Raw genomic sequence first — 21594 nt, 5'->3', positions numbered from 1 at the left:
GGGTCAGACATTAACAAGGGCATACACACACGGAGACCCTTCGTAGAACACGCACTCACGCTCCCGTGTTCACGAAGAGACACACGGGAGCGACGGAACCGCCTAAAGGGGACGGAGTAACCTTTGCATGCAGTTTTTATTTCTGGATCAGGCTAATGGTTTATACAACCCACACGTATGAGAAACGAGGATGCCAGAAATGTCCTAAAACTACACGACCAGGAAAAACATAAACCCAAGAGACGGCCAGGCTGACACCAGCTCCGGGACAACCCCTGAAAACGTGTGCCCCGGGCGGGCACACAAAGTGCAGGGAACAGAGGCACAGAAGCCCCACAAGCCCCACCCCGCATGCGGAGGCCTTGGCTCTGGCCACCAGATCTGGACCCCTCGTGTCTGCCTATGCGGGCTGCACGGCGGGGGGGCGGGGGCAGGGCTGGGGCTAGGGGCTGCGTGGGGTCGGGGGCTTCCTGAGGAACACCGCCCCGGGCTGGCCTGCAGAATGAGTGGGGGTCCCGGAAGCAACTGGGCCAGGAAGCAGCAAAATGCTCAAAAACTCGGAAACGTCAGAGCCCGCGGAGCCCGCTGACCCCGCGGTTGGATGTGGGAGGCTTTGAGCCTGAGTATCAATCACAACCCAAGTAGAGTTTCATACACTCGAGTGTTAGGAAACCCTCCAGTCCATGTGGGTCCTGCACATGTTTTTGTAACCAGGCTGGGGAGGAGGCGCTCTCCCCGCAGCACGATGCCAGCCAGCGCGGGGGAAGGGTCCCCGGCATCCCAGCACCTGAGTCTGGCAAAGCCACCAGTCGATGCCGAAACCGTCTGCGAGGCCCTCGTGCTTGAATGGAAACCACCAGCGCATCGGCCGGGAGCATCTGCAGATACTAAAGTGTTTTCAAAAAAGTACAATGAACAAAAACCTGGTTTGGCGAAGACTGGGGGTTTCGGCCCCTGCGCTGGCCGGCCGCAGGACCACAGGGATGGCCGCCCCTCGGAGCCCGGTTCTGAAGGTCTGCGGACACATCTGGCAAAATGCCACCGCAAAGGCGCCCCAGGTGTTGGCTAAGAACCCCCAGGGGCCGTGGGAACACAGGCCAACTCCACGTCCTCATCTTCACTTCAAATATGAAAAAAAAAAAAAAAAATCAAAAATCAAAAATATCATCGATGAAGTTTTCGTTAGAAAAACACAATCCAAGGAAGTACAATTTAAGGGCCGGCTGGCAGGACCCACAGGCGCAGCGACGCGGACCTGCCTCTCCCTCAGGACCTTTCTGCCACTCCCACGACTCCGCCCTCCTGCCACGCTGCAGTGCCCACCTGAGCTGGTTCAGACAGCCCGGGGGCACCTCTGTGCACTCACCTGGCTCGCTCATCGCTGGCCCAGCCCCACCTAGACTCACAGGGCAGGGTGGGGAGAGCCCACAGCAGGCTCAGGCCGGTCAGCGTGGGGTGCAAGCCCCACACCTGTGAAAGGCCCCGCCTCTGACCTCCACTTGGTGACGCAGTGCAGCCATACAGGCCTAACTCTGAGTGGCCTGCGTGGCGGGGCACCCAGAGGTAGTGGACCCCGAATGTCCTCAGCACAGACAGCAGGGCTGCAGACCAGCCAGCCACAAGTGTCCCACCATGGCGGGGGGGTGGGGGGGGGGGGCAGGGGTAGCTGGCTAAGCCCGGTGAGGCCTGAGAACAGACCCCAGGGTGCCGGGAGCCCCTGCTGGAGAGCCCTGGGTACAAGCTATCCCCACAGTTAGACCGTCTCTGCCTCCTTCAATCTCTCAACGGGGTGGAAGGGTTCCCTGAGCCTCTCTGGGAAAGCCACACAGCTCAGGGACGTTACCAGACGAGCAGAGACTGGTGCCACAAAGCACGCTTGGGTCACGAACACCCTAAAATCAAGACAGACCGAAGGATTTTAACCTAAGATTCAGTTTCCGAGTCCGCGTGGCAACTGACCTGTAAGAAACAACCACTTTGTGCACGTGTTATCTGAAAAGGCTATTAAAACCCTCCAAATTGTTTGATATGCTAACTTTCCCCCTGCGTTTCAGCGAGGGCTGACCTTGAAGCAGATGGGCGTATCCAGCCGGCTGCCCCGCGACCGACGGCGCCCGACATCACTGAGGTTGGCAATGGAGTGGCCACCCTCACCCTCAAGGTTTTGTTTTGTTTTTTTGGACAGGAGTCATTAGAATTAAATTTAAATTTTGTCATTAACATTCCTTATGTTAACATGTAACAGGCTTAAAACGCTTGAATGAATTACTATTTCCCTTTTTAAGTTTCAAATGCAGTCAATGCTAGATGAAGACCACATATCCAAAGGTCTCAGATCCTCAGGTTTTCGTGAGTGTGAGGAGGGTGCTGCGGCTGCTGACCAGGGCGGCAGGTGGGCCAACGGGGCCGGGGGCTGGAATTGGAAAGGAGGGGTCCACGCAGCCCCTCCCTCGAGACAGTGCGTTCTCCCTAAGTCCTGTCCCTCCAGGGTCCCAGGGCAGGGTCCAGTCCAAGACCCAGACGCTTCCAGAGAGTGAGGTGGGACAGAAGCATGTAGGACTGGTGTCACTATCTCCATGTCACTTCATCGGCAGCCGTATTAAGATAGAAGGAGGGGGCACCTGGGGGGCTCAGTCAGCTGAGCGTCTGACTTCAGCTCAGGTCATGATCTCACGGTTCGTGGGTTCGAGCCCCGCGTTGGGCTCTGTGCTGACAGCTCGGAGCCTGGAGCCTGCTTCCAATTCTGTCTCCCCCTCTGTCTCTGCTCCTCCCCTACTCACACTCTTTCTCTGTCTCTCAAAGGTAAATAAACATTAAAAAAAAAAATTAAAAAAAAAAAGACATGAGAGAAGAGGAGAGCAGAGGGGATGTGAGAAGTCGGCAGGCGCAGCGTGCTGTCCCTCCAATGCCGCCTCCAGGGTGCGCTGCCCCAGAGGCTGTTGTCACCAGGCCCACCATCACACGTTATGGGCCCTGCGCTGAAGGGGGACAGCCCAGGGCCAATCGGAAAGGTGTCCTTTTCAGAGCTGCGGCGACCAGCCCACCAGGACCTGGTCACCTGTCACCTCCCCGACCTCCTTCTCGACAGGGGAAGCCCCTCTCCAGGGACACCTGCAGAGCTGTGCCCAGCTCTCAGGAGCCAATCGTGCCTTCAGCGAAGTCCTGGTGGTAGCTTGGAATCCATCCAGGTGGGAGTGTCTACACCCGACCAACAGGGAAAGAGACAAACCAGGTCGGCCCTGTCCTTTCCCCAGAGAGCGGCGGCTGAACGTTCCCAGCACACCACTGCTTCTATCACAGGATCAACTAATCTCAGATCCACAAAATGATCAGCCGTGGTCTCCATACCAGTTCACGTTCCTTCCTGGCGAAGGTAAGCGAAGCCAGGTCAGACAGTCAGACGGATGCTTGAAAGATGCACGTTACCAAGTCTGCCCTGAATGGCCGCTCGGGGAGCCCCCCAAGCCCCCGCCGCGCACGCTTCCGCCTCATGACAGGCACAGCGCCGGAGTGGAGACAAGGCGCCCAGGACGGGTGGGGCAGGTGGGAGCACCTTCCCCGGTGCAACGACGCAGTGTCCAGCTGGGGACTTCAGTTGGAACCACGACAACCTTGATCGAACCTGTTTTAATGTCACCGTGGAACAGAATCACGCGATGGAAGAGAAGTGAGCAGGCTTACAAAGCAGAAGCGTCCCCATCGAAGCTGGGCTGCTCTGTCCAGGACTGAACTACCGTGAAGGCTGATCAGGGCACCGCCTTGGTCTCCTGAGACTAAGCAAAAAGTGCCATGTGTCCCCGAGAAGCTCCAGAGGTAAAGGGACGTGAGGGAGAGCCTGTGTCCGGGGCAGGCGACTGGGCAGCGTGTCTGGGCCTGTGGGTCCAGGCCCGGCTCCTCCTCCGTCCTGGCTGGAAGGGGGCGCAGAGATCCCCCTCCTTGCCTGCCCCCTGGGGGCCGCAGGAGCACCCTCCCAGGCCCTCATCGCTCCCCGGGGCCAACTCGCAGCAACGAGAACAGTGCCAGCTGTGACACCCGCACCCATGAGCCCACACTGACCGAGACAGATGTTGGTGTAGAAATAAACAGAGCCAAGAGTCAACCCTCGGTGCGGAACCCAGGTAATTCATACAGACGTCCCTCAGAGAGGGGGTGTGCCTCCCTGCCCTCAGGTGTGGACTGTGCAGTGACATCCCTCCCAAGAGGGAGCGGGGTCGGCGGCAGACACAGCCCAGCCGGGTGATCGGGGCCACAGCACAGCGACAGGCCATGTTGGGAATGGGGACCGGTGATTTGATGAGAGAACGCTCCGCCTCTGGGGTTTCCTCCCCAAAACCCACACCCTGGTCCAACCACGAGAAAAACATCCGCGAAACACAAATCAAGAGACGCTGTGACCAGCAAAACACCTGACCAGCAACCGTCAAAAACGTCGCGGTCATCCAGAAAAAGCAAAGTCTGAGAAACTGTCACAGCTCAGAGGAGCCCACGGAGACGGGGGAACTAAGTGCCTGTCATGTGGGGTCAGAAAGAGGATATGGAGGAAAATGAAGAAAATCTGGATGAAGTGTGGACCTTAGCTAACGGTGACCTATTGAAATCGGTTAGTTCCCTGCAACATACACACCAACGCAGGCGTCAGTAATGGGAGAACTATGGTACTCTGTGCTATCTTCCGAGTTCTCTGAAAATCCACAAGTGCTGTAAAAAATAAAGTCTATTTGGGGCGCCTGGGTGGCGCAGTCGGTTAAGCATCCGACTTCAGCCAGGTCACGATCTCGCGCTCCATGAGTTCGAGCCCCGCGTCGGGCTCTGGGCTGATGGCTCAGAGCCTGGAGCCTGTTTCCGATTCTGTGTCTCCCTCTCTCTCTGCCCCTCCCCCCTTCATGCTCTGTCTCTCTCTGTCCCAAAAATAAATAAACGTTGAAAAAAAAATAAAAAAATAAATAAAAAATAAAAAAAATAAAGTCTATTCACACACACACACGCACACCCGTGTGGCCGAAACACCTGGATGTCCACCCAGCTGCACCTTCTCAAATCCACTCAGGGACAGGGGCGTGAGAGTCACCACCAGCCGACAAAGGAAAATGAGTCACAGCCGCTGCTGGAAGGCCCTGGCCTCGTCCTGGTCCCGTGGTGATTCAGGGCCCTCGGGATGTGCTGATCGCCCACGTCCGTCGTGAAGACGTCTCTGACCCCAGTCCTCCTGCATAATTTAGCCTCAGGAAGGTATAATCTAGATGGTGTCCAGGTAAACACAGCAGCAGGGACACAACTATTTACTCACATTCCCTCCCAAGACCAAAGCCAGAGGGAGGAAAACACCGATAAAAAGAGCAGCAAAGGAAGGAGCAGCCCTACGTGGGGACCTGGAAAGCAGAAGGCCCGGCAGTCAGCAGGGGACCGGGCGGAACGGGACGCCAAAAAGCCCCCAAAAAGCCCGGGAGTCCAAAGCTCCACGTGCCAGGGAGTGGGGTGCCCACGGCGCAGGCTCCCAACCTCTTAAGGGGAGGCCCCGTCCTCACCCGGCGCAGCGGGCGGACCGTGGGCTCAGCCCGGGGGATGGCGGCGTCCCCTCACCCAGGTGGGGCACCCCGGCCCCTGCCCAGGAAGGGTGCCCCCCTGGCCACCATACTCTGGCCTCCCCCAGCTCTGCAGTGCCCCCCGTGTCAACACAGGCAGACAACGAAAGGTCACCCAGGGGCTGCGGAAACCTTCCCAGGCCAAAACGAAGGGAGGAAAAGAACTTTGGCGGAAACAGAGCCGTGTCGGGAGCCAAATGAAACACCGGACGAGACTTCACCACTCACTCAACTGCACAACTGCCATTCCTGTCTGTCACCACTCCGAGCTCACACCGCGCTGCCCTGACTCCCCCAGTCTTCGCGGTGATGGGGAGTCACGCCCAGGGTCTGGACCGCAGGGTGGACAGGGCTGTGACCTCGGTCATGTGGCTGGCAAGGGGCAGAGTGGGCCCTTGCACTGCAGCAAAGAGCATAAACTCGGGCCCAGCCGTGGGGCACAAGTCTCAGTTCCGTGTGGCTGTGATTTGGGAAAATCGCTTGACCTCTCTCTGCCTCAGGTGCCGTTGTCACAGGATGGAGACAACAGTGTATCCTTCACTGGGCCATCGTGAGGGTGACTCCAGCTCATACGTGGGAGCCTTGAACCAGCACAGTGCTCGAGAACGTGCACAATTACATCATGGGGGCCCTTGCCATAATTAATAACCTCAAACAAATGATGTGATCTCCCACCTCTGAAACAAGAGAAGGTTGCTATTTTAAAAAGGAACTTTCGAGGGCACCTGGGTAACTCAGTTGAGCATCTGACGCCTGATTTCAGCTTGAGGTATTGAGCCCTATGTCAGGCTCCGCGCCTGTTATTAAAAAAATAACAACAGAGAAAAAAAAGAAAGAAACTTTCAGGACACAAAAAAGAGCTCTTGGAAATTAAAAACTAAGGACAAGACAACACACTTAAAGATGGTTAAGATGTGAAATATGGAAGATATCTCCTAGAAAATAAAACTTCTCCTAGAAGTGGAAAATAGACACGAAAATTAGAGGATCAGTCTAAGACTGCCAATGAATGACCCACAATAGCTCCAGGAAAAGATGATAGCATGAGAGGAAATCATCAACGAAATAAATAAAGCCTCCCATGCCTGAATGTCTTCAGTTTCCACACGGGAACTTCCCAGCACAAGAGACAAAAAAGGCCACATCAAGACACATCATAATGAAACCTGAAAACACTGAAGACAAAGAAAAGGTCCTAGACACTTTCAGGAGAAAAGAAAACACACACACACACACACACACACACACACACACACACACACATCAAAATGGCTCTTGACTTCTCAATTGGACTGGAAGCTAGAAGATGCTGGTGCAAGCCCTTCAAAGCTCTGGAAGGGGTGCCTGGGGGCTCAGTCGGTTAAGCATCCGACTTCAGCTCAGGTCATGATCTCGCAGTCCTTGAGTTTGAGCCCTGCGTCGGACTCTGTGCCGACAGCTTGGAGCCTGGAGCCTGCTTCAGATTCTGGGTCTCCCTCTCTCTCTGCCCCTCCCCCGCTTGCGCTCTGTCTGTCTCTCAAAAATGAATAAACATTAAAAAAGCTCTGAGGGGCGCCTGGGTGGCGCAGTCGGTTAAGCGTCCGACTTCAGCCAGGTCACGATCTCGCGGTCCGTGAGTTCGAGCCCCGCGTCGGGCTCTGTGCTGACTGCTCAGAGCCTGGAGCCTGTTTCCGATTCTGTGTCTCCCTCTCTCTCTGCCCCTCCCCCGTTCATGCTCTGTCTCTCTCTGTCCCAAAAATAAATAAACATTGAAAAAAAAAAATTAAAAAAAAAAAAAAAAAAAAAAAGCTCTGAGAGGGGCGCCTGGGTGGTGCAGTCGGTTAAGCGTCCGACTTCAGCCAGGTCACGATCTCGCGGTCCGTGAGTTCGAGCCCCGCGTCAGGCTCTGGGCTGATGGCTCAGAGCCTGGAGCCTGTTTCCGATTCTGTGTCTCCCTCTCTCTCTGCCCCTCCCCCGTTCATGCTCTGTCTCTCTCTGTCCCAAAAATAAATAAACGTTGAAAAAAAAAATTTTTAAAAAAAAAAAAAAAAAGCTCTGAGAAAGGGGCACCTGGGTGGCTCAGTCAGTAAGTTGTCTGACTCTTAATTTTGGCTCAGGTCATGATCTCAGGGTTCGTGAGATCGACCCCCCTGTCAGGTTCCACCCTGAGAGTGTGGGGCCTGCTTGGGATACTCTCTCCCCCTCTCTCTCTGTCCCTGCCCCGCTTGCTCTTGCTCTCGCTCAAAATAAATAGATAAAAAAAAATTAAAATGCTTGGGGAAAACAGTTTCCAATATGGGATTCTATACCTAGCTCAACTGTCATGAAAAGTACAGTTAGCGCAAAAGCACTTGTAAACCAGATCTCAAAACATCTACTTCCACGCTGCCTTTCTCAGAAAGTCTGTGAAGGATGTCTGAACCAGAGATTAAGCCAAGAGAGGGGATGGTGGGGTCAGGGATGGAGGAAGCAGGCAGAGAAGAGGGGCAAGGGGTTACCCAGGATGATGGCAGAAGAGGCCCCAGGACAGACTGTGCCAAGGCCCTGGAGGCACCAGGAGGGATATGGTGCAGACATCAAGGGGGTGGGGGCTACCCTGCTGGAAAAATTACATGCAAATTTGAGATAAGACTTCTAGAAAACTCCATGAAAAAAAGGCAATTATTATTTCCAAGAAAAACTAAAAGTTGTACTAAAAAAATGTAATTCTAGTGGCTCATGACTATCTTTGCAATCCGTCATAATGTGAACACTCGGTGATTAAACAATAAATGGTGATCTAACACTATTTTGGGGGCAGAAGGAGAACTGACCTATTCCAGAGACAGAGGGGAACAGGTAATGTCCCAAACAGAACAGTCTAGAAACAGCAGCATAAACGTGTTATTTAGAAATCTGGAAATAAATGCCAAGAACCCGCTCAGATTGAAAGTGAGCTCCTCCAGGAGATGGAAGGGGCAGAGATACCTGTTCTGTCCTTTTAAACCACAAAGGACTATTCAACACCTTAAGACAGAAATATATCAAACTCAAAATCAAATCCAAAATATGAGAATAACATACAATACAAACTTTATACACAAGCCTTTAGCGGTAACGGCATGGTTCCCTCACCAAGACAAGGCACGTCCAACCTATGCCCGACGTGACTTTGTTCAGTTCCTTCCACAATCCCAGCTCACAAATGGATAAACAGAGGCACGGCACCAGGGCGCCATCAGGGGCCAAGTGAACAGGCAGCCCTGGTGGGCGCCGACCACCCACCCGCTCTCCACCTGGGGCCCTTCACCCCGGCGACGCTCCATATTGCTACAAATCAAATCATTTTAAATTTCCCAGAAGTCAAAAAAGCAAACTGAAAACACACACACACACACACACACACACACACACACACACGCACTCAAACCACCAAACTGAACAATAAAACATAAACTCAGGGTCCCCTCCACCCACCGACATCGTGGATACTGTCTCTCGTTCACCCAGCGAACGCGCAGGCAGCAGCGTGAGGCTGGGTCAGCAGGCGTCTCTGTCCGACTGCACGCAGAGCGCCTTTGAAAGATTCCTTAGCTGTCAGCTAGGCATTCCTGCCTCTCCTGGTTCTGAACCTCGCTCAGGGGAAGTGGCAGAGCTGCTGGGTCACAGTCCGGCTGCCTGGGGTGGGGACAAATCGGCCGGGTCATCCTGGAGGCCTCAAAGACACAGAAGGAGACACAGAGACCAGTCGTAGATGAAGTGCCCTACTCTACCTATTTAGGATAACCCTAAAAATAAGCTGCCACTCCAAATACACCTGTGGGGGTTTTGCGGCGCTGTCTCCCGTGCTGTAACTTTATTACCAAAAACAATCTCAACGCTGGATGAGAAATTGGTTCAGAAGGCTTACTTTGCTTTTCTGTCCCTCCCATAAAGCAACACACACTTACAGAGTGGGATCCCTGGGCCTAGAGCTGGGGCCCCACAGGAACACAAAAGGCCCATCCAACTCTTAGGGGCAGTGGTTGTGGGGACAGTGGCCCTAAGTACCACTCACTCTGCAAGAGCAAGGGAAACGGCACAAGCAAAGGCCCTGTGGCAGCAGGGATTAATTAAGCAAGACCAGCCAGACCCACCCAGACCCTGGCCCCTAAACTCCTCTTTGCTGTGAGCAAGGAAGGGGGAGGCACAAAAAGTAAACTTTCTCGGGATGCCTGGGTGGCTCAGTCAGTTAAGGGTCTGACTTCGGCTCAGGTCACGATCTCACGGTTCATGGGTTCGAGCCCCACGTCGGCACGTCAGGTCCTGCGCTGACAGCTCAGAGCCTGGAGCTGCTTCAGATGCTGTGTCTCCCTCTCTCTCTGCCCCTCCCCCACTCGCACTCTATCTCTCTCCATCTCTCATAAATGAATAAACATTTAAAAAATTAAAAAAAAAAAAACAAACCTTTGTTCGTTGGATATAAACACCAAAGACACATCAAACCTGGAATAGAGGTTTATCCTCAGTAGGACTGGGCTGGCTCCCCCTCTCCCCAGAAAAGCGTGTCCCTGAAACAGCTCCCAGTCCTGGGAAAGGAAACCCCTCTGGCCTGCTCTTTGGACCCTCAGGAGTCTGAAGCCTGACCCCAGGCACCCGCCGCCCTGAGGTCCGACCCGGTGGCTCGACCCACAGGGGCTCAGTCTGTAACATCTGGGTGGTCAGACGAGATGTGGCCTTTGCCACTACACAAACAGCAGAGGGGACAAGGCAGGAATATGGACGGCTTCGGGGACAGGGAGTGCCCACTGGAACTACGGACAGGCCCACGTCCGCACCACGGTGACACCTGACAGGAGGGGCTGAGGGCGGCATCCACCGGGCGGAGGGAACCGTCCAGGGCTCTCGGCTGCTCTGGGTGACCGACTGGTGTCCAGACGGCCCAGAGCCGATGTCTGGAAGGTCAGCAGGACCACACTCCCCGCAGAGTTGGGCAAACGGCACACACAACTCCTTTCGTGACTATCAGCGGCTCTGAACTTTGTGATGGCACCTTGTCGGCGGCTGACGCGCAAAGACAGGAGGGATACGAGACCCCATGCGGATTTGACCAGGACAGACACAGGTGAAACACAGCCCAGACCCCTCTGACGGCAGCAACACACACTGGGGTCTTTTGGGGGGTTCGCTCCCCCAACCTGTCCCTGCTCTTTGGCTCTGACCAAACCCTGCTGACGCCCCGGAAGCCACCTGCTCAGGCCCAGCTCCGGGTCCCCCCGCAATGGGTCAGCACCGTGAGGGTTCACATCGGCCGCACACTAGCAGCACGTGACCACACGGAAGGAAAGAGGCCAAGATGTCCCAGACATCCCAAGAAACTATGACACAGCTAATTTCTCCTCATTGGCAAGCACACACGTGAGCCGACACCCCTGCTCCCTCTCCTCTCCCACGCACCCATCAGCACACCCTGAATTTCCTAATTCGAGGACCAAAACTAACGAGTTACCCCTGTGACCCGGGCTGGCAGCACAGAGACGATCCCTCCTGCTCCTGGGGGAGGGGTGGGCTTGCTCAGAGGCCTCCCCATCACCCGGGCACCGTCCACACGAGGGGCCATCCCATCCGCCCCGGCAGCCCGTCCCCCCAGGCCGTCAGCTCCCCGCCAGCCCCAGGAAGGGGGGGGGGGTTGCCTGCTGTGGTTGTTTTCTGGGTTTTTTTGTTGTTGTTGTTGTTGATTTTTACAAAAACACCTTGCAAAATGGACGTCAGAAATCACCCCCGTTCCCACATCCCCACCAGCAACCGAGCGGCCCCTAGGCGCATCTGGGTCTACCTCCGACCATCTCAGCACGGAAAACCGGACGCTGGCCCCACACTCATCGCCGACACCCGAGGACCCCAATGGAGCGAGCCGGGCACGTCAACACCGGCCGAGCCGCCCAGACTCCGACACGACGCTGTCGTCAACGCGAACACGGGGCCGGGACCGGCAGGGGCACGCACAGCGGGAGCAGCCCTGCGGGGCCCGGTGCGGGGAGGCAGGTGCTGGCCGCGGCCGGGGGCGGCGGCCCCGCGGACCCCTCGCCCGCAGCGATGCGGAGGGAGCAGCCGGCGGCGCTCACGCACGGTCACGGCGGACTGGAGTCGCCCGGACGAGCCCCCCCCGCCGCAGCCACGCTCCCCGCGGCCAGAGCCCCCCGAGGACCGCGAGGCCGTTCATCTCCCGGGGCCGCCCGGCCGCGCTGACAGGCCGCGCGTCGCTTCCCGGGGATACGTTTCCTTCCGGCACCCCCCGCGTCGGCAGCTCCTCCGGGGCCTGTCAGCTCGGAAACAGGAGCCTCCGGCCGCCCGGCCGCCGCATCCCTGCCCCCGGCGCCCGTGGCTGGAACATCTGTGCGGCGCCGAGGCTGCGGGCCAGGCCGCCGGCCGGGACCCAGCCGCCGGGCAGCATCGCCGCCTCGCGCGGGGCCTGCGGCCCCGGACAGAAAGGCACAAGCGATGTGCATTACTCACCGGGCTTTCTTCCCCCCCCTGCTCGGCACAGGGTTCTTTATGCTCTACGGAGCGGTGGGCGTGAAGGGAGGCATCTTCCTAACCCTCCCTGCGCCGGCGCTGCCCTCCGCTCCCCTCCGGGCCCACCGCGGGCAGGGTGCGCTCAACGGCGAGGAGCAGGTATTTAAAGGCAGGCTGGCCGGCCCGTCCCCCGCCTCTCACATCCCTGCCTCCTCGTGTCTCCAGGCCGGGTGGTACCCGGCTCCCCTGGGAAGCTGGGGCCGGCAGCTGAGGCACCAACTAAAACACGGCCTGGATACCGAGGAGCTGACGTCACATGAAAACAAGCATCTCTGCATTAGGACGGTCCTGAAAGAGGACGCGGGGCAGCGGCCACAAGGAGGGCAGCTCGGCCTCAGAGCCTTTGGAGTGCAGTGTCCGTGGGACAGGGCCCAAGCGGCTGTGCCCCCCCCCCCAGGTCAGGCCCCTGGGCAGGGTGCGGGAAAGCAGGGGCCTTTTGAGTGCGAGTGACCCCCCCCCCACCACCGGGTCCAGAGACTCAGAACGCGTCCCGAGGCCTGGGTGCCGTGGCCCCAGAAGGGAAGGGGGACAGAAGCCATGGTCCCGGCCATCGTGGCTACAGGGGAGCCCACCCCCAATTCCCTCCAATTCCCAAAAACCCCAGGAAAAAGACACTGTCAGCCTAGGCCGGGGAGCTCGTCCAGCCTGCCTGGAGTCATTGGACTTGCAATGACCCTCCATGGCCGGGATTCACGCTGGGGGCTGGGGGCTCAGGGGGCACCTCTCCCCTACCGAGTACCAAAACACACCCTGCCCGGGACCTGCACACGCCTGGTTCGAACACCCCCACCCACCACTTACAAGCAGGCGCCGGGGCTCCCACATCTGTGCTCGCTCCTGCACACGAACAGACTCAGGGCCAAAGCTCTGGGTTCAAATTCCAGCCCCGTCCGTCGCTCACAGTGGGGCCTGAAGTCACTTGGGGGCTCCAATCACCCTGCCGCTGAGTGGCCACGGGAAGGCATTTCACACACCGCGAGCCGTGAAGGTAACACTGAGGCTCCCCCCGAGGCCCAGGGCCCCCGAGTCTCCACCACAGGGAGCGAGGGCTGGGGGACACAGGCTCGGGGCTCCAAGCATCAAGTTAAAAATGGCTTGTAATTTCTCAAGAACGTGGAATTTACACAAAACACGCATTTGAGAAATTTCAGCCCCTGCGGCTCATCTGTCTAAGGCAGCTGAGGCGCTGGGGCACAGACCGCTTGATTACTACCTGGCCTTTCCAGAAAGTGTGCAGACCCCTGGCTGAGACTACAAAGTCGTAAAGTAACTGAACCACCACGTCTACACAGGGCTCAGCGGGAAACCCCAACGTAGCCCAAGTCCACCGCAAGCAAAGCCTTGAGCTTTAGGGCACAGCCCCTGTCCTCCAGCCAAGCGCACACTTCAATCCGGACCAGAACATCCAGTTTCGAAGATCTCAGAAAACCCAGGCTCAACTGGCCGGCTGCTAATTCTATCTAACGGAAGCCCGAAGCCCGTACTAGTTGGATGACTAGCTTTGAGTTTGTTGCAAGTAATTTGAGACAAAGGTGAATGAAACACCATTTTTATGAAAACAATAGACACACCTATAAATAGCAGGGAATGGGCATATTCCAGAAGGACTATGCGCCCAAGGGCTTCAGCCCCCAAGTCCCTGCTCCACCAACTGGTCCAACCTAGAGCCCCTCACCCCCGGGCTCTTCCCTCCTCCCAGTACTGCCGACAACCCTCCCGCAGGGCCAAACGCACCCACAACCGCCCGCAGGGCCCTAATACGCCTGACCAGCTGGGCGGGCTGGGGGTGGGGGCAAGCTGGCCTCACCACAGACTCAGCTCGTTCCTGCAGCCCCCACGCAGCCCCGCGAGGTGGCCACTAGTACAGACCCCTTTCCGGGGAAAGGAAGCCCAGGGAGGCACGCCCACCTGCCTGAAGCCACACAGCGGGCTACCCGCGTGTTACACCCACCACCTTCTCCGGTCTCAGGAACACACTTCTCACACCACAGACTGTACACCCGGCTTCCAGCCAGTGTGGCCGTGTGGGTCACGCCCAGCCAAGTCCCCCTCCCTGAGTAACCCTGCCTCCAGGCAGCCGTCCAGCCTCAGGGAAGCTTCTAGCCAGACTGTGCCCTGGGCCATGGGCGGGGCAGGCAGGAGCCAGAGAGCAGGGCCAGGGGAGTGAGGCTGGGCCTGGCCCGGGGGGGTCCTGCCACGGCCCAGCAAGAGGTTCTCTGCCACCCCCTTCCCGTCACCACAGCTCTTCCCCACCAGCCCCAACCCAGCCCCTCTTTTGGGGCCACTGCTCCTCTGAGCCTCTGGACAGATGTGTCCAGGTGAGCCCAGCGTCCCCCCACACAGGTCAGCAACATTTGTCAGCCTGTGTCAGGACACCCGCCTTTAACATCTCAGTCTCAGGCTGTGGAAACCTTCCTTCCCGGGAGTGGAAGTGGAAATGGCCTGGGGCCGGGCCTGTTACCACCCGCCCCACAGCAGCTGGTAGGAGGAGGACTTCAAAAGCTCCCGAACGCCTGGGGCTCCCGACAGGTGAGGAAGCCTGTCCCAGCCCACAGGGCAGCAGACAAAGGGCAGATAAAGGCAAGCTCACATCATCGTCCAGGCCAACCCCAGACCCACAGGGTCACGCTGGGGGGTGGGTCTGACCTCTCAGGGTCCTGACCCAGATACAACCTCCCTTCAACCACAGAGGCCTTGCCGCGGGGGTCAGGCTCAGGCCCAGAAGCCACTTCTGCTGCCCCTGCCCAAGAAGGGAGCGTGTCTACAGGGCCCAGTCCAGCTCTAAGTCAGGCGAGACTCCTCCTCCTCCAGGAAGCCCCCTCGGGACATCACAGAGGCCCTGGGAGCCTCTCTCACTGTCAGGACGGCCCCTCTTGTTAACGGCATTGAAGTCCACCACCTGGGCCTCAGTCCTCTACGGACATGCTGAATAAGCACTTACTGAGCACATACAATCCCATCACTCGCGTTGTTTTACAGACAGAGGCGGAGTCACAGACACTCGGGGGGAGGAGCTGGAGGGAAGAGGCAGCGCCCACCAGCGGCCACCACCAGGAGCCACGAGTCGGAAGGCGCCCTCTTGGAGCCCCCTGCTCAGACTTCGGGCCTCAGACCCAGGCAGGGCCACTCTGTGCTGCGCTGGTGGCCCTTGGCTGCAGCAGCCCTGGGGCTGGGGAGTCAGAGAGGGGCGGCCCCTCCCAGGAAGGGACCTCGGACCCCGCCCACCATCAAGCCCACGCAGCCTCCGCTGTCTCGCCCTCACCCTCACCAGGCCCCACCCCCTTCACCTGGTGACACCCCCAGTTAAGAGCACTGTTCTGCTGTCTGTCACAGTGACCGTCTGCTTCCAGGGAGCCATGGCCCAGGCGTGTGTGATGCGTTAGTAACGTCCCCCCACTCCCAAGTGAGACAGTTGCTGCATCTTGCGGGTAAAACGGCCCAGGTTCCCTGAGCCCCAGCTACAAACCAGAGCCAGGTGTGCTGCATCTCGGGCCCAAGAGCGGGGGCCACTCGAGACGCATGCACGTTCCAGACGGATCAAAGACCTACACGCAAAAAACAAAAGTCTGCCCTTTGGGGTAGCCAGAAAGGAAAATATTAACAGATTTGAACACGCAAAACTCACAACAACAACATTTCTGCGTGACCGGAGGTACAAAAAGGCACGAGACAGAGGAGCGGCTTGGGCGACGACAGTCTGCCCTGCACACCAGTGCCGGGAAGAGCCGCCCGAATGAGAACCGGCGGGTGTGGCTGTGAACGGAGCTGCGCACAGGGAGTGAGGCCCAGCCACTCGCGAGGCCACAGAGCCCCTCTGTGCAGCCACCACCTTTCTCTCGGCCTCGGGTGGCCTGGAACGGCAGGTGGGCGTCCCACACTGTTTCCGGGCCTCAACAAACTGCTAGGGCCACCCCAGGCCTGCCTCACTCACTGTCCCTTCAGGGCCACGGGTGGCCTGCTCACCTCTCCCACAGAGCCCTGGCCGCCCAAACTGCCAGGATTCTTAATTCCTTATTGTGCCACAGGCCTCGTCCCAGAAAGCCCCGGAAACGTGCTGCCACTTGGTGGGAGGGACCCTCCTGGGTCACTCGGCTCCTGCGGGGCCCTCGTTGCTGACGGCAGGGAGCCTGGCCTCGCAGCCGAACCCCCAGAGCACATTCACCCCATCACTTGCACCCGACGGGCAACCTCAGGCAACTGAGGTCAGCTCGCACGGGACCCGGGGCTGGACGGAAGTCAGGCCGCCTCTAAAGGGGGGACGCTCAGGGGACCCTGCTGACAGTTCACCCTGATGATGCCTCAGCAGGTACAAACTGTACGGTGTGGCCAAAACCAAGCTACCCGTTCGGGACTTTTGAAGCCTGGAGCCTGCGGGAGAATGTTCACAGCAGGGCGCTCCAGAAAGAGCCGCTGGGGAAACAGCCAAGTGCCCACCAGCACGCGAACGGATAAACACACTGCGGGAGATCCAGACAGAAGGTAATAAGGACACAGAGGTCTTCACACAACAACCCAAGGCGGCCTCACAGACCCGCACAACGCTCCGCTCAACAGCCGCACCCACGTTCTCAGGCGTCCGCGGGACATCCTCCGGGACACCACAGGTGAGGCCGCGAGTCTCAATGGATTTTAAAAGACAAATGTCACACAAAGTGTCTTCTCCGACCACAGCAGGACGGAGTCAGAAGCAAATCACAGAAAGAAAACTGGAAAAGTCGCCCTGTCCACCGATGAGACAGCGGATGGATCAAAAGAGAAATCACAAGGGAAATAAAACAAACTTAGAGACGGATGAAACCAGAGGCGTGGGGAGCGGGGGGCCCTGCCGCTGTGGAGCCAACACCAACACCGGAAACCAAGGACGGTCGCCCGCCAGCCAGCTAAATTCTCGACTTACGGACTGGAAGAAGAAGATGAAACTAACCCGAAGCTAGCAGGAAGGAGGAAATAACAAGGATTAGAGCAGAGATCAACAAAATGGAAAATACAGAAATAGAAAAAAAAAAAAAAATCAATGAAAACAAGAGTTGGTTCTTTGAAAAGATCAACAGAATTGACAAACTTTTGGGGCTCCTGGGTGGCTCAGTCGGTTGAGCGTCCGACTTTGGCTCAGGTCACAATCTCGCAGTTCGTGGGTTCCAGCCCCGCGTCAGGCTCTGTGCTGACGGCTCAGAGCCTGGAGCCTGCTTCGGATTCTGTGTCTCCCTCTCTCTCTGCCCCTCCCCACTCATACTCTGTCTTCTGTCTCTCAAAAATAAATAAGAAACATTAAAAAAAAAAAAGGATTTCTCAAGGGGCGCCTGGGTGGCTCAGTCGGTTAAGCGTCCAACTTTGGCTCAGGTCACTATCTCACGGCTCATGAGTTCAAGCCCTGCATCAGACTCTGTGCTGACAGCTCAGAGCCTAGAGCCTGCTTCAGATTCTCTCCCTCTCTCTCTCTCTCACCCTCTCTCTCTCTCTCTCTCTCTCTCTCTGCCCCTCCCCCACTCATTCTCTCTCTCTCCCTCTCTCTCAAGAATAAACATTAAAACTAAAAAATAAAATAAAATAAAACATGGCTTCTATAAATAAATGAATAAATAAAATTTTAAAAAGGATTTCTCTTAAAATAAACAAACATTAAAAAAAAAAAGAAATAGGAAATATAAACAGACCTACAATCAGTAAAGAGATTGAATCGATAATCAAAGATCTCCCGACAAAGAAGGCCCTGGCCCAGACAGCTTCACTGGTGAATTCTACAGAACATTTAAAGAACTAACATCTATCCTTCTCAAACTTTTCCAAAATGCTGAAGAGGAGGGAAATCCGTGAACTCATTCTAGGAGGCCGGTGTAACCCGATACCAAGCCAGGTAGAGACACTACAGGAAGAGAAAACTACAAACCAGTATTCTTATGATCACTGATGCAAAAGGAAACAGAACTCAGCACCATAGCGCGTGACCAAGTGGGATTTGCCCCAGAACGCAGCAATGGCTCCACATGGGAACGACCAATCAGTGTGATACACATGAACAGAATGGAGGGAAAAGCCACTGACAAAGAAAGGGCATTTCATGAAGATAAAAATCCTTTCATGGTAAAAATACTCAACAAACAAGGGAGAGAACAATATGGCAGATGGGGAGGCGGAGAGGAGGAGAAGAGGGGAGCTGCTGGCTGAGAGATGGCTGTCGATGGTGGGTGTGGGGACACTGGGGACTGGGAAGGTCTCAGGAACCATGTAAGGAAGTTCCTAGAGCAATCCGGACCCTTCACACACCCTGATTTCCAGCCGAGCACCAAATCTCTCCAGTCTTTGTTAGATTCACGCAAAGTTCTAGTCACTGGAGGTGGTGGCTTAGGATGGGAGCTCCTGGAAAGTCTGACGTTGTCTGGTTTTAGACAGATTCACGTTGTAGACATGGACACTATAAATGTTTCCAATCTAAATAGGCAGTTTTTATTTAGGCCTAGAGATGCTAGAAGACCTCAGGCTGAAGCTGCTGAATTTCTGCATGTTAGAGTTCCCAACTCCATGGAACGTAGTTCCATATCCTCTTGACAAAAATTACTTCTTTTATTTACTTATTTTTTTAAGTTTAGCTATTTTTGAGAGAGACAGAGACAGCATGAGCTGGGTAGGGGCAGAGAGAGAGAGAGAGAGAGAGAGAGAGAGAGAGAGAGAGAATCCCAAGCAGGATCCATGCCGCCAGCACAGAGGCCCCACGGGGCACGAACTCACGAACCTGTGACATCATGACCTGAGCTGAAACCAAGATGCTTAACCGCTTAACCTACTGAGCCACCCAGGCCCCCAAGTGACTTCACCTTTAAAACAACAACAACAAAATCCTCGGCAAACAAGGAACAGAAGGCACCACGCGTGTTTTCTCCCCCCAGCGCCAAGCAGTGAACTCAATTCTGATGCTCTCTACCTGAAGTCACACCAGATCCCACAGGTGAAGGGTTCGGTCTACGAGACCGCTGCCTCCCCACTTCAGAGGCCAGTCACCAATCCAGGCTGTCAACTGTGTGCTGTTGACCGAATGGCTACAGATGACGCATTCCCTCAACCCCTCCCAGGTGGGATTAATTTGCTGGAGTGACTGGATTAACTCGGCAACAGACGGACGGAAGAGATCCACAGGGCAAGATGTGGGGGAAGGGCGTGGGGCTTCCACACTCTACACAAGCCCCTGTCCCCACATCTCCCTGGGTCACCGCCAGACACCGCCCCCACCCACCCTCCTCACGGGGTTTTACGGAGGCAGGATGGATTCAACCTCCAGCCCTTCTCTCCTCCCAAGAGGTGGGGGGGGGGGGGTAAGACTATAAACTGCTCTAGTCACTAGGTCTTTCTGGTCACCGCCCCATCCTGAGGCTATCTAGAGGCCCCAACCCAAACCCCCTCATTATCATAAATTCTAATGTGTTCAAAAGGTACTCTTAAAGAATGACACTCCCATGACAAAGAATGACAAAAGACACTCGCCTTGCCCAGGAGATTCCCAGGGACTTAGGAGCTCAGCCAGAAATTGGGGACAAAGACCATATACAAGTCTCATTATGGCCACAAAGGAAACTACGCACCTCGACGTGGTAAAGGCCATATATGAACATCCCCGCAAGCATCTCCCTGAGTGCTCAAAGACTGAAAGCATTTCCTCCAAGATCAGGAACAAGGCAAGGATGCCTGCTCCCTCTTCCACACACTAGAAGTTCTAACGGGAGCAGTCAGGCAAGAAAAAAGAATAAATAAAAGCACATCCATTGGAGAGGGAAGAGTAAAATGATCTCTGTTCACAGATGATACAGAAAACACTAACGATTCCACAAAAAAGTCGTCGGAACTAATACACAAATTCAGCAAAACAGCAGGATGCAAAGCCAACACCAGAATCAGCTGCATTTTTATACACAAGCAACGAGCAACCCAAAAAAAGAAATTCAGAAAGCACTTCCATCTTACAATAGCATGAAGAATAAAGTACTTACTAAACCCACGAAGGAGGTCAAAGACTTGCACACTGAAAACTACAACATCGTGCTGAAAGACAATAAAAGTAAACATCCCGCGTGTACGGGCGGGAAGGCTTCACGTCGTCGTCGTGTTAATACCACCCGAACCAACCAAAGATTCCATGCAACCCCTAGCAAGAGCCCAACGACATGTTTTTGCCGAAACAGAAATCCTCATCCTAAAAATCATCTCCAGGGACCCAGAACAGCCAAACCGTCTTGCAAAGGAACAAAGCCGGAGCCCTCACCCTCCCTGATTTCAAGACGTACTACAGTAACCAAAACGGCGTGATGTTGGCATAAAAGCAGACTTTCGACGTCCAAGAGAACAGACAGTCCAGAGGCCAACCCTCCCACGCCGGTCAGGTGACTCTTGAGAAGGGCCGTTCAATGGGGAGAGGTTGGTCTTTTCAACAAACAGGCACTGGGAACACTGGACGTCCCCATGTCAAAGAATGAAGCTGGACCCCTACACCTCACGCCATATACGAAAATTAACCCCAAATGCATCAGAGACCTCAATGTAACGCCTGAAATTATAAAACTCTTTGAAGAAAACGTAGGATAAAACTTGACCACATTGGGGCGCCTGGGTGGCGCAGTCGGTTAGACGTCCGACTTCAGCCAGGTCACGATCTCACGGTCCGTGAGTTCGAGCCCTGCGTCGGACTCTGGGCTGATGGCTCAGAGGCTGGAGCCTGTTTCCAATTCTGTGTCTCCCTCTCTCTCTGCCCCTCCCCCGTTCATGCTCTGTCTCTCTCTGTCCCAAAAATAAATAAACGTTGAAAGAAAAAAAAAATTTAAAAAAAAACAAAAAAAAGAAAAAAGAAAACAAAACTTGACCACATTGTAGTCGACAGTTTCTTGGATGGGATACCAAAAGCAGAGGCAAAAACAACAAAAACGGACAAACTGGACTTCATGAAAAGTTAACAGTTTTGTGCATCGAGAGACACGATCCAGAGCGGAAAGACGACCCACAGAGTGGCAGAAAGTATGTGCAACCATACAGCTGATGAAGGATTAAAACCCAGAATGTAAAAGGACTCCCCAAACCCAGCAGCAGGAACATTAACAACCGCACTCAAAAACGGACCAAGGACACAAACGGACATTCTCCAAAGAACACACCGCGTGGCCAAGAAGTCCAGGAAAAGATGCTCAGCATCACCCACCCTCAGGGAAATGCGGGTCAGCACTACGAGAGGCCCCCTGACACCCATGGGGATGCTTCAGAAAACGGAGGGGCAGCTGGGCTTCTCAGTCGGGTGGGCATCTGACTCTTGATTTCGGCTCAGGTTATGATCCCAGGGTCGTGGGATGGAGCCCCGTGTGGGGCTCTGTGCTGAGTGTGGAGTCTGCTTAAGATTCTCTCTCTCTCTTCCTCTGCCCCTCTCCCCCACTCGCTCACTCACTAAAATTAAAAAAAAAATAAAATAAAAAGGGAATTGGAAACTGGTAAGTGCTGGTGAGGATGTGGGGAGTTTGGGACCCTG

General features: G+C 55.6%; 1 protein-coding gene across 2 annotated transcripts in view; it reads right to left on the bottom strand.

The window, feature by feature from the left end:
* Positions 1-21594, bottom strand: part of PRKCZ (protein kinase C zeta) — a 101932-nt gene that overhangs the window by 71402 nt on the left and 8936 nt on the right. The window contains exon 1 of one of the 2 annotated variants that reach the window (XM_030325275.2): positions 11356-11395. The exons of the other annotated variant lie outside the window; for it this stretch is intronic. Coding sequence (XP_030181135.1) covers positions 11356-11365 — 10 coding nt within the window. The 5' untranslated portion in view covers positions 11366-11395. Of the gene's footprint in view, positions 1-11355; positions 11396-21594 lie in introns of those variants that run through there. 2 annotated transcript variants of the gene reach the window in all.

Source organism: Lynx canadensis, chromosome C1, assembly GCF_007474595.2.
Source record: "Lynx canadensis isolate LIC74 chromosome C1, mLynCan4.pri.v2, whole genome shotgun sequence".
Classification (NCBI taxonomy): domain Eukaryota; kingdom Metazoa; phylum Chordata; class Mammalia; order Carnivora; family Felidae; genus Lynx; species Lynx canadensis.
Note: the sequence above shows the minus strand (reverse complement) of the source record. Positions and strands in the feature narration are given on the sequence as shown.